This window comes from Giraffa tippelskirchi, chromosome 11 (assembly GCF_054371585.1).
Source record: "Giraffa tippelskirchi isolate mGirTip1 chromosome 11, T2T-mGirTip1v1.2.pri, whole genome shotgun sequence".
Lineage (NCBI taxonomy): Eukaryota > Metazoa > Chordata > Mammalia > Artiodactyla > Giraffidae > Giraffa > Giraffa tippelskirchi.
The window spans coordinates 19,987,064-20,000,123 of NC_137285.1; the positions used below are offsets into that span (position 1 = coordinate 19,987,064).

The 13,060-nt window shown below is 40.3% G+C and overlaps 2 protein-coding genes across 20 annotated transcripts in view; both read right to left on the reverse strand.

Moving 5' to 3' along the window:
* Positions 1-1,570, reverse strand: part of CDK2AP1 (cyclin dependent kinase 2 associated protein 1) — a 29,080-nt gene extending 27,510 nt beyond the window's left edge. Inside the window, exon 1 of the mRNA XM_081540355.1 lies at positions 23-1,570. The gene's annotated coding sequence lies outside the window, so the exon portion shown is untranslated. The remainder of the gene's footprint in view (positions 1-22) is intronic.
* Positions 116-13,060, reverse strand: part of SBNO1 (strawberry notch homolog 1) — a 65,517-nt gene continuing 52,572 nt past the window's right edge. For 12 of the 19 annotated variants that reach the window (XM_081540281.1, XM_081540279.1, XM_081540275.1 and 9 more), the window contains 4 exons: positions 5,078-5,215; positions 4,338-4,414; positions 2,823-3,016; positions 116-1,644 (listed from right to left, as the gene is read on the reverse strand). In XM_081540281.1, coding sequence (XP_081396407.1) covers positions 1,502-1,644; positions 2,823-3,016; positions 4,338-4,414; positions 5,078-5,215 — 552 coding nt within the window. In that variant the 3' untranslated portion in view covers positions 116-1,501. Of the gene's footprint in view, positions 1,645-2,822; positions 3,017-4,333; positions 4,415-5,077; positions 5,216-13,060 lie in introns of all 19 variants that reach the window. The other 7 variants (XR_014068559.1, XR_014068557.1, XR_014068561.1 and 4 more) reach the window with 1 other exon arrangement.

Below are 13,060 nucleotides of genomic sequence, written 5' to 3' on the forward strand. Positions count from 1 at the left end.
TGAAGCCAAAATCTAAGGCTACCTGGAATGTTGAACACCACGCCGAGTTCTGCAGCGTTTCCGTCACAGGCTACTTCTGGAGGTGGTGAGGGCCTAAACAAGAGTCCACTTCGGGTTAGTATAATAACTTTTTATTTGACATCTACAAGATTGTGGTATCTTGCAGCTTTTGACCAGGTTTATACAATCTCTGTTTCTTAATAGTGCAACCTGTGCAAGCAAAAAAAGTAAAGGGGAAAAAAAAAAAGAAACAAAAGACCAATTGTCCCCTCACTTGTTTTTATAAACATCTATTATAGGCGAAACAAAACTTACCCATATTATAGATAAGTGTCTATTCACATTTGTACATTACCATTTTTAACAGCTTGAGATAAACTCTACAATGTCTTACAACACGTTAAACAATATTCAAGTTACTGAGTAACAACAATAACAACAAGAAATAAACATACAGCAGAAGCCTCAAGTGTTTCCTCATTGTCTAGTTTACAACTCAAGTACAAAGTTTTCATTTTTAAGAGTGACAAAGCAAATTAAGATAATGAAGTTAAAAAAAAAAAGATTGTTTGCAAGACAGAAGCCAATCTGTACTCCTTTCTACAACTATCTTAAAGTTAAGAAAGATGTAACTTTAAGAAAAGCAGGCTTGTAGCCTTTTTTGCAGCACACATTAGGAATGCTATTAATACATTAAAATTAACTTTTAAGAGTTTTATCACCAAAAAAATGTATGTACTCATTACCTTGACAAGAAACCTGGGGCAGGGAGAATGGGAGGAGGAGATTTTGCAGGGTTTGAAGCAATACCCAGGTATAAACACTATAAAAATGCAATAACCAATGCTGTACATCTACAAATGTTTCGCTCTGTTACTTGACTTCTGTGTTAATCTTGTTTACGCATGCTTTCAAAGACATGCACTGTCAGAACAAAAACTAGAAAAGAACCTGAATGCATGATATGCAACCTTTCATTTCATGCTTTAATAAACCTATTGTTTTAATAAATTGGAAAAAGAAACCAATATATATTTTCTCTATTTATAGACTCAAAACACATGCATCCGGGGATGGTAAGTCCCACAGCAATGGCATGGATGTACTGCGTTAACCCTGAGCACTGTATAACATAAAAGTAAAGCCAGTTTGGGAAGTTCCAAGCATTTTTAAACCAATTATGGTTCGCAGCTTTTAACAAACTCACAAACAAACAAACAGACTGACACACACACGCACATACCCCTCTGCTCACCCAAAGTAAAAGCATACGGTAAGTACCATGGGAAAAGCACAAGGAAAGACAGATGTACCACTGTCGGCACTGCTGATTTTCAGTTTTGCTATCTATTCCAGGTTTGTCCTTATTCCCAAGAAAATTAACTAGAGAGAGCACAACTGAAAGAAAAATTATAATTCTTTGGAAACTGTCCCTGATTTTTATGCAAATGATATGCTTCAACAGCATTTCAGATACATCCATGTTGAAACCTGTCTGTTCTTATGTGCTGCTCAAGCTGGCGATGCTCTGGGGGTGACGCTGCTGCCAGAGCTGTTTCTGCTGGACTGCAAGCTGTTGAGACTGGTCTGAAGTTGAAAGGAGATTTATAAGAGGAGACACACAATTTGCAGGAATGATCAAACCTGCAAGGAGAAAACAATTTATAAAGGTTGCATCCAGGAGAACTCATACTGTATTTTACAGCTTCACAGGAAATTCCAAATGATGTTACAATATTAAGTTAATGAACAAGATTTCATACAGAAACTAAATGAATACTAAATAACTGAACTGGCCCCTTCAGCAACAGCCTGATCGCTCAGCAGTATTACCCACAAATGCCTGAGCACATTCATGTGTCTAGGGCAACACCACCTACCTGCTGGAGCAGGAGAAAGCCAGATACAGGATTTTCCTAGCCACTATCTTTGCAGTCTACAAATACATGCAAGCACCACCTTCTTTGGTATGTATTAATGTACCAAAGAGACTCCAGATAGTGGCTGCAAATTCAAATGCACAGTGAAACACTAACTTCAAGTGGAAGTGTGGAAGTCAGCAAACTGTACAGTGTATATATCCTGTATCAGGGAACCTGAACTTCTCTCATGTGGGAACAGGGGCTCAATGCTCCAAGCTTCTCTGTGCTGTAATCTTTTTTTTTTTTTTTTAAAGAAGATAGAAATCCATTCTTTTGATTTTTAAAAGGTGGCAACTAATTCAACTGAAATCTGGCAACCAAAAATACTTGAGGATCAAAAAAATGCTCATGGACTGACTCTGGCCCACAGGCAATCCATGATACAGAGAAAGGTTGCTGCAAAAGAAACAAAGAGCACGTTGACAAGCCCAGTACAGTAACTGGGAGGATTCCTGTGAAGTGAAGCCTGTCACTGAGGGATTGGTGGGAGCCGCCAGCCTGGTCTCCCTTGCTCCCTGGATGACTTCAGTCCAGCCTCTGTGCACAGTGGCTTTGAGTTCCGTAGCCTCACGTGGCCCGAACACAAAGAGACAGACGTCAGAGAATCCTTCATCTTCATACCAGAGAGCCTGCACAGAGGTCAACAGGGAGGGAGGGAGGGAGGGAGGGAGCAAGAGCACTGCGGGCAGCGCAGAAGCACAACATCAGAACCTCAGCCACAACCAACTACAGACAACCAAAAGCTCAACTTTCGTTCATCCTTTTAAGAACATGACAGAAAGGAAACTCTACCCCACCACTGGAACAGACAGATTCTAAGATGTTATGAAGCAAAATAAGAAAAACAAGGACCTGATTTTCTTTATTCTCACAGCTTGAACCAAAAAAAAAAAGACTCACCTACAATCCGTTGTCCATCCTCTGTTCTTAGACGAACTATCTGCATTTTCACGTTTGTGCCACTGACAGACGCAAGAACACCTTCAACTTTTGTCCAGACACTCAGTACTGAGCCACATAATACATAGTATGTGCGGCAACGAAGACCTATTTCACAAACTAATCCCAAGCTTGCTTTTTTGCAGTTGCCACGCCTAGGAGAGATAAAAAAAAAATATGTATATATATACACACATATGTGAACATGCACACATGCACACACACCAGGCTCACACCTACTGAATTTCAAACAGAAACTGCCCTATCATTTACCTTAAGTGACAGTTTCAGAGCCTGCAATTTTTCTCACATATTAGATTATCCTGTCCAATTTAAGGTATCACTAGTGATTTTAAAATTACAGTTATTTCTGGGGTCTGGCTCCCTATAAAAGGGCTGATGTATTGGTTTTGATAGCCATTTTGCATGTGTCATTTTAATATGTTTGTTTACTGGATTAATGCCAGTTTATAAGATAATTCTGACAGTCATTTCTACAGTATTAAAGGACAAATATATGGTTCTAAATCAGTTAAGTGAAAAAGGCCTCAGCAAAAACAAACAAAACCTTGCTTATGTCATAGCAAAGCTATCTACTTACATGTGTCTAAATAAAAACCTGGCTAAAACTCATCTATATCCTGAGTCCCTTTTCATAAAGTGGGCCAAGATATTCCATTCTCAATGCCCTGAAATGAACATAATGACTTGACAACACCTCTGGCTAGCCTAGCAGCTCAGCAGGATTGGTTCCAGGGCTCAACAGTCAAGTTTTCTACTGCTGTTAGCTACTTGAGGCATCTCTGTGGTTTCCTAGATGTTACTTAGCCTTAAAAATAAAACTGACTTGCTGCTGCTAAGTAGCTTCAGTCGTGTCCGACTCTGTGCGATCCCATAGACGGCAGCCCACCAGGCTCCCCCGTCCCTGGGATTCTCCAGGCAAGAACACTGGAGTGGGTTGCCATTTCCTTCTCCAGTGCATGAAAGGGAAAAGGGAAAGCTAAGTCGCTCAGTCGTGTCCAACTCTTAGCGACCCCAGGGACTGCAGCCTACTAGACTCCTCTGTCCATGGGGTTTCCACGCAAGAGTACTGGAGTGGGTTGCCAGTGCCTTCTCTAAAAACTGACTTGGGACACCAATAAAACTTTGCAGGAGAGGGGGAATGTAAGAAAAAAAGGAAGGAAGGAAACAAAGAGAGAAGTAGAAAGAAAAAGTTAAGTCTCAACCCCAAGCATGATAATTAAGTCCCTGCAGGCAGATGACAGTCAGTCAGAAGTAAGGAAGCATCCATGAACAGCAAAGGGGAGATGTAAACAGTGTGTGGTCAGAGACTTCCACTATGTACCTCTGCCTGAATAAACAACAAGCAACTGGTAACTGCCCATGAACTTACAGGCACAGACTGCCAAAGAGTAGAGGTGTTTAAATTAAATCTTGACAAATGGAATAAATGGTGAAAAACATAAAAATACTAACCAATAAGCATGAGTACAAGTATCTGCAGAGGAATTATACTGATCTAACCAGTGGACCAGGGCATCGTCTGAGACTACCTGTGAAAAGAAGATGAAAATTCCACTGAAACACACACTGGTTGCCCAACTTGATCTCTGAAGTCAATTTAAAATCATCTTTGCATAGAGAACCTGGCCCTTGCTACTGCTTGCATCTGATTGCTAAAGCTCTCCCATGAGGGCTTTCCTGTGTAATGAATATTTCAAATAGCTAACAATTACAAATTGTTTTCAAGTGGAAAATGGCTAGGAATAATAGTAATATAAGGTAATGCTAACAACAAAATAATTACGTAGTAAAGTTAGAAACAACAGGCATTCACTGTTTTTCTAGAAACCACTGCAAAATGTAAACACACCAGTTCACAATAAAAGCAAGAGTTGGTGGGAAGGTATTTTAGTCTTGTACATCTTCCCTTCATTTAAAAAATTCTAATTTTTGTAGTGAGCATTGTTACAGCTTTCTTTTCTGACAACATAAGCTGCTTCAAATAATCATAATTTTCCTAATGGTTGATAACATTACAACTGGGATATTAATTTAACAAGACTTTGTAAAAAAGTTAAAAACTTTTCCTGAAAACCATATTCCAGTAATCAAAGAGGAAAAACTGACAAAATTTCACATATAAACATAAACATACTTTCAATACATTAGGAAAAAGTATTCATATATAACATCATGTACAAATGGAAAAATACCTTCTTATATTTCTTTTTTAGATCAGCATAAATTTCTAATTTGAGCTGTTTCCCGGTATTTGGTCTATAAACTAAGAAAAGCTTCTTTTTAGGATTCACCTCTTTAACTAAGATGGCAGTTTTCTTGTTGTTTCTTATCTATTAAAAAAAAAATGGTGAGAAATATATAGTCAACATTATACATTTTAAATCAACCTTGCTTTTTGTACCATCACATCAGCAAATTTTACCCTTTGAAAGATTATAATGCCCAAGTGAAAGAAAGTGAAAGTGAAGTCGCTCAGTTGTGTCCGACTCTTTGCAACCCCATGGACTGTAGCCTACCAGGCCCCTCCGTTGATAGATTTCCCAGGTAAGAGAACTGGAGTGGACTGCCATTTCCTTCTCCAGGGGATCTTTCCAACCCAGGGATCAAACCCAGGTATCCTGCATTGCAGACAGACGCTTTAACCTCTGAGCCACCAGGGAAGCCTATAATGCCAAATGTATAGGTAAATACAGAACTGTGAAGAAAGGATAACGCTGCTGTGTAATCAAGTTAAACAAGGTGAAGGCCTTAACTCTGAGGCAGGCTGAAGGTCAAGATATTTTTTAGAAAATTGTGTTAAATAAGACTTAAAGCACCATGTCCAATGGAGAAAATTTTGCTTCTTCTAGTCCATGACACTGGACTCACAGCCTGGACAGGCTCAGAGGTGTGACAGAGGAATCTAAGTAGTGGGCAGGAAGGGTCTTCATGGGAAATAATTCTATGGTATGTTACTTTCCTTCAAGTTACAATGAAATATAACCTTCAAGACAACAATTTTGATCATTCACAGTCCTCTGAATTCATCTAATCCACCAGTGCTACAATTTTAAGCCTACAGTTTGTGAGGGTGAAATACCACATGAAATATCACAAACTCATCTGTAGACAGTAATGCTGTAATAGGAGAAAGCCAAATGTTGAACAAATAATACACAATATGATGCAGAAGTGAAAGAAAAGGATGCATTAGACAACGGAACTTGGTATTTCTTTTTTTTTTTTTTAATTTTTAAAAGTTGGACTTTATGAGAGAAATCCTAAGACAAAGGAGTTGTAAAAAGCACCATTTAACTCAAGGAAAAATAAGGTTGGGAAATTAGTATCTCTTCTAAATAATGGTGAACAATTTCAAAGCAAGGGTCTCTGGAGCCAAATTGAAGGAAAAGTTAAAAGTTTGAAAGATATCTTCCCAGCTCCTCTACAAAAAAGCCCTCCTCTACAGGGCTTCCCTGGTGGCTCAGACTAGAAAGACTCTACCTGCAATGCAGGAAACCCATGTTCGATCCCTGGGTAGGGAAGATCCTCTGGAGAAGGGAATGTCAGCCCACTCCAGTGTTCTTGCCTGGAGAATTTCATGGACAGAGGAGCCTGGCGGGTTACAGTCCACTGGGTCACAAAGAGTTGGACACAGTTGACCAACTGACACTTCCTTTTCTACAAAAGGAATTGTTTGCTAAGCTACTAACTTTTTATATTAAGATAATTCTTAAATGGATAAAATGACTCAGTATTTTATGTTTCGTGGATATTAAACATCCTTTGTCTTTTACTCGTTCACATGATTTGAAACACTGTTTATATAATTATTGCAAAGTCTATGAAACACTAGTTGAGTGAAAAGTACATTTAAAAATCTTTTATCAGCTGATGTGAAATACTCTATACTTTAAGGCAATGTTTAAAGTATGTAACAATGTGATCTAGCTTGACAGTGTTAAGTTAATCATTATAGTTTTAAAATAAGTATCACACTACAGAGGAATTGCAAGTGATTTTGTGGACTTTTTTGGTGGTACAGTGGATAGGAATCTGCCTGCCAATGCAGGGGACATAGGTTCTACCCTTGGTCCGGTAAGATCCCATATGCTGAGTAACAACTAGGTCCTTCCACCAAATCTACTGCCTCAATGCCTAGAGCCTCTGCTCCTCAACAAAGAGTATCCCCCGCTCGCTACAGCCAGAGAAAGCCCACAAGCAGCAATGAAGACCCAGCACAGCCAAAAATAAATAAATAAACATTATTTTAAAAATTTTGTAAATGATTCTGACATGGCTTTCCTAATGTCAACACACATTAAACAAATTTTAAGTCATATGTGCTTGCTGCTGAGGAGGTTCAAAGAAATAGGCTATGCCTTCCTAGAAGAAGGTCTCCTATTCTTTAACTTTCTGGCTGCGCCCCAGTGTGCACGATCTTAGGTACATTGACTAGGGATGGAACCTGCGGCCCCTGCACTGAAGTGTGGAATCACAAACACTGACCACCAGGGAAATCTCAGATGTCTCTTTGAAGGCCCTCACTCCTCACATCCAGCTGTCTGCGCCCATGCAGACAGTAACAAAGGGCAACGTTACCACATCCTTTCACTCCAAGGAAACTGCTAAGGATCAACAATTTCAACAAAATCTACCAGTGCTCCAATTCTGGCAATAATTTCAAATGAAAGACAATAACCAATATCCTATATGGACCAATCAAAATCCTATCCAGGGCCTTAGAGAAATTTGAATAAAATCTGGTGAAGTGTATCAATATCTTCATTGTGAAATTACACTATAGTTGTATAAAATGCTGCCACTGGGAAAACTCATGTACAAGAAATTCCTATGTATTACTCTGTATAACCTCACAAGGATCATAAGATTTACACACACATCCCTCCCTCCCCACCGGCCAGAGCCTGATTCAGTTTGAGAGCCACCTGCTACTGTGTCAGGGACCATAAACCAGGCTTAAGGACAAAATCTGGCATGATCTTATGATTAAGAACAGTTTAAGGAAAGGAAGGAGAAAGTATCTTAGAAAGGAAGGGAAAAAATTCACAAAGAGTCAGCAGATATGATACATGCCCTGCAAGATCTATGATACTATCTGACCCCTCTCATAAAAAGTCCAAGATTCATGCTCTAGACAGCTTACTTATAGTTTCACCCTGCCTCTGGAATCATCATAATTGGTCTCCTTTACACAGTTACTTCTTGAACCAGGTCTTCATTTACAGTCTGTCACTCCACAAATGTTTGCAAATAAGCAAAAAGTGCTATATACATACAATGGAGTACTAGTCACAAAAAGGATTAAGAACTGACACAGGTTACAACATGGATGAACCCTGAAAACAATATGCTGAGTGAAAGAAGCCATACACAAATGTCATATATTGCATGAGTCCACTTATATGAAATACCAAGATATGCAAATTTATAGACAGAAAAGAGATGAGAGGTTATCAGAGGCTGGGGGAGTTGTGTAACGGTGATGGCTAGACAGCACTGTGAATATAATCAATGTCACTAAATCATACACTTTAAAATGGATAAAACGGCAAGTTTGTTATATATTTTACCCTAACTTTAAAGAGCTAGGCCGGGCCGGGGGCGGTGGCCGAGAGGAGCTAGGCCAGGCCGGGGGCCGGGGGCGGCAGCGGCAGCGAGAGGAGTTACCCCTGGCCCAAGGAGCAGCAGCTGCGTGGGCACAGGAGGGCAGAGAGGAGTTACTCCACATTCAAGGTCAGAAGGGGTCGTCGTGAGTAGTTACCCCTTGTCCAAGGTAAGGAGCAACGGCTGCACTTTGCTGGAGCAGCCGTGAAGAAATACCCCACATACAAGGTAAGAGAAACCCAAATAAGACGGTAGGTGTTGTGAGAGGGCATCAGAGGGCAGACACACTGAAATTAAATTACAGAAAACTAGCTAATCTGATCACACGGACCACAGCCTTGTCTATCTCAATGAAACTCAGCCATGCCGTGTGGGGCCACCCAAGACGGATGGGTCATGGTGGAGAGGTCTGACAGAATGTGGTCCACTGGAGAAGGGCATGGCAAACCACTTAAGTATTCTTGCCTTGAGAATCCCATGAACAGTATGAAAAGGCAAAAAGATAGGACACTGAAAGATGAACTCCCCAGGTCAGTAAGTGCCCAATATGCTACTGGAGATCAGTGAAGAAATAACTCCAGAAAGAATTGATGGGATGGAGCCAAAGCAAAACCGATACCTAGCTGTGGATGTGACTGGTGATAGAAGCAAAGTCCGATGCTGTAAAGAGCAATTTTGCATAGGAACCTGGAATGTTAGGTCCATGAATCAAGGCACATCGGAAGTGGTCAAACAGGAGATGGCAAGAGTGAACGTCGACATTCTAGGAATCAGCGAACTAAGATGGACTGGAATGGGTGAATTTAACTCAGATGACCATTGTATCTACTACTGTGGGCAAGAATCCCTTAGCAGAAATGCAGTAGCCATCATGGTCAACAAGAGTCTGAAATGTAGTACTTGGATGCAATCTCAAAAACGATAGAATGATCTCTGTTCATTTCCAAGGCAAACCATTCAATATCACAGTAATCCAAGTCTATGCCCCGACCAGTAACGCCGAACAAGCTGAAGTTGAACGGTTCTATGAAGACCTACAAGACCTTTTAGAACTAACACCCAAAAAAGATGTCCTTTTCATTATAGGGGACTGGAATGCAAAAGTAGGAAGTCAGGAAACACCTGGCGTTAACAGGCAAATTTGGCCTTGGAGTACAGGATGAAGCAGGGCAAAGGCTAATAGAGTTTTGCCAAGAGAACGCACTGGTCATAGCAAACACTCTCTTCCAACAACACAAGAGAAGACTCTACACGTGGACATCACCAGATGGTCAACAATGAAATCAGATTGATTATCTTCTTTGCAGCCAAAGATGGAGAAGCTCTATACAGTCAGCAAAAACAAGACCGGGAGCAGACTGTGGCTCAGATCATGAACTGCTTCTTGCCAACTTCAGACTTAAATTGAAGAAAGTAGGGAAAACCACTAGTCCATTCAGGTATGAACTAGATCAAATCCCTTATGAGTATACAGTGAAAGTGACAAATAGATTTAAGGGACTAGATCTGATAGACAGAGTGCCTGATGAACTATGGACAGAGGTTCGTGACCTTGTACAGGAGACAGGGATCAAGACAATCCCCATGGAAAAGAAACGCAAACAAGCAAAATGGCTGTCTGAGGAGGCCTTACAGATAGCTGGGAAGAGAAGAGAAGCGAAAAGCAAAGGAGAAAAGGAGAGATATTCGCATCTGAATGCAGAGTTCCAAAGAATAGCAAGGAGAGATAAGAAAGCCTTCTTCAGCGATCAATGCAAAGAAATAGAGGAAAACAACAGATTGGGAAACACTAGAGATTTCTTCAAGAAAATTAAGAGATACCAAAGGAACATTTTTTGCAAAGATAGGCTCGATAAAGGACAGAAATGGTATGGACCTAACAGAAGCAGAAGATATTAAGAAGAGGTGGCAAGAATACACAGAAGAACTGTACAAAAAAGATCTTCACGACCCAGATAATCACGATGGTGTGATCACTCACCTAGAGCCAGACATCCTAGAATGTGAAGTCAAGTGGGCCTTAGAAAGCATCACTACTAACAAAGCTAGTGGAGGTGATGGAATCCCAGTTGAGCTATTTCAAATCCTCAAAGATGATGCTGTGAAAGTGCTGCACTCGATATGCCAGCAAATTTGGAAAACTCAGCAGTGGCCACAGGACTGGAACAGGTCAGTTTTCGTTCCAATCCCAAAGAAAGGCAATGCCAAAGAATGCTCAAACTACCGCACAATTGCACTCATCTCACATGCTAGTAAAGTAATGCTCAAAATTCTCCAAGCCAGGCTTCAGCAATACGTGAACTGTGAACTTCCAGATGTTCAAGCTGGTTTTAGAAAAGGCAGAGGAACCAGAGATCAAACTGCCAATATCCACTGGATCATCGAAAAGGCAAGAGAGTTCCAGAAAAACATCTATTTCTGCTTTATTGACTATGCCAAAGCCTTTGACTGTGTGGATCACAATAAACTGTGGAAAATTCTGAAAGAGATGGGAATACCAGACCATCTGACCTGTCTCTTGAGAAACCTGTATGCAGGTCAGGAAGCAACAGTTAGAACTGGACATGGAACAACAGACTGGTTCCAAATAGGAAAAGGAGTATGTCAAGGCTGTATATTGTCACCCTGCTTATTTAACTTCTATGCAGAGTACATCATGAGAAACGCTGGGCTGGAAGAAACACAAGCTGCAATCAAGACTGCCGGGAGACATATCAATAACCTCAGATATGCAGATGACACCACCCTTATGGCAGAAAGTGAAGAAGAACTAAAGAGCCTCTTGATGAAAGTGAAAGAGGAGAGCGAAAAAGTTGGCTTAAAGCTCAACGTTCAGAAAACTAAGATCATGGCATCTGGTCCCATCACTTCATGGGAAATAGATGGGGAAACAGTGGAAACAGTGTCAGACTTTATTTTTTTGGGCTTCAAAATCACTGCTGATGGTGATTGCAGCCATGAAATTAAAAGACACTTACTCCTTGGGAGAAGGCAATGGCACTCCAGTCCAGTATTCTTGCCTGGAAAATCCCATGGATGGAGGAGCCTGGTAGGGTACGGTCCATGGGGTCGCTAAGAGTCGGACACGACTGAGTGACTTCACTTTCACTTTTCCCTTTCATGCACTGGAGAAGGAGATGACAACCCACTCCAGTATTCTTGCCTGGAGAATCCCAGGGACGGCAGAGCCTGGTGGGCTACCGTCTATGGGGACACAGAGTCAGACATGACTGAAGTGACTTAGACTCCTTGGAAGGAAGGTTATGGCCAACCTAGATAGCATATTTAAAAGCAGAGACATTACTTTACCAACAAAAGTACGTCTAGTCAAGGCTATGGTTTTTCCAGTGGTCACGTATGGATGTGAGAGTTGGACAGTGAAGAAAGCTGAGTGCCGAAGAATTGATGCTTTTGAACTGTGGTGTTGGAGAAGACTCTTGAGAGTCCCTTGGACTGCAAGGAGATCCAATCAATCCATCCTAAAGGAGATCAATCCTGGGTGTTCATTGGAATGACTGATGTTGAAGCTGAAACTCCAATACTTTGGCCACCTCATGAGAAGAGTTGACTCATTGGAAAAGACCCTAATGCTGGGTAGGATTGGGGGCAGGAGGAGAAGGGGACGACAGAGGATGAGATGGTTGGATGGCATCACTGACTCGATGGACATGGGTTTGAGTAGACTCTGGGATGGTGATGGACAGGGAGGCCTGGCTTGCTGCAATTCATGGGGTCGCAAAGAGTCGGACACGACTGAGCAACTGAACTGAACTGAACTTTAAAAAATTCTGTAATATGCCAGAAATCATTATACTCTTAAGTGAGTGAACTGTACAGTATGTGAATTATATCTCAATAAAGCTGTTAAAGAGAAAGAAATAAAGAAAGATTAAGAAGAATTCAAGAGAAAATAAATATTAAAGACAAGGAAAGATCTAATGTGTAGATAAGAGGAGTCCTAGAACGGAGAAATTCAAGGAAGAAAACACTAAAAATTTTATAAATAGAAATAATTCAAAAACTTTCTAAAATAAAGATCTGAAACTACATATTAAAAGAGCATACCACCTACCTGAGAATACTGACCAAGAATGACTAATACAAGATAAACTCTAATAAAATTACCAAACTTTAAAGAATCCTTCGTACATACAGGCACAAAAGAACAATTAAATATAAAAGGGAAAGGAAATTAGAACACCATCAAACTTTGACAGCAACTTTATCTCAGAAGCATAAATAGTAGCATCTTTTAAGATATTCAAGAAAAGAAAATGTGAAATAATAGACTTCATGTCTGGTAAAACTGTCATTACCTACAGAACTAAGATTAATAAGGGTTAAAAGAAGAGTAACTATATCATTGTCAGATGCCAACATGCAGAAATAGTGTAATTATTTTTTAAACAGAATCGGGGAAGTATATGCAAGCAAGTTATTTTTTAAGAAGTATTTTCAGGAATTTTGGGGTAGAGTGCCCATAATATTTTATCATCCTGTGTGCCCTGAAGAACAAAGATTATTCGTGTGGGAGAAAGAAGACGAAAGTATCAGAGAAGAGGTGAAACTAA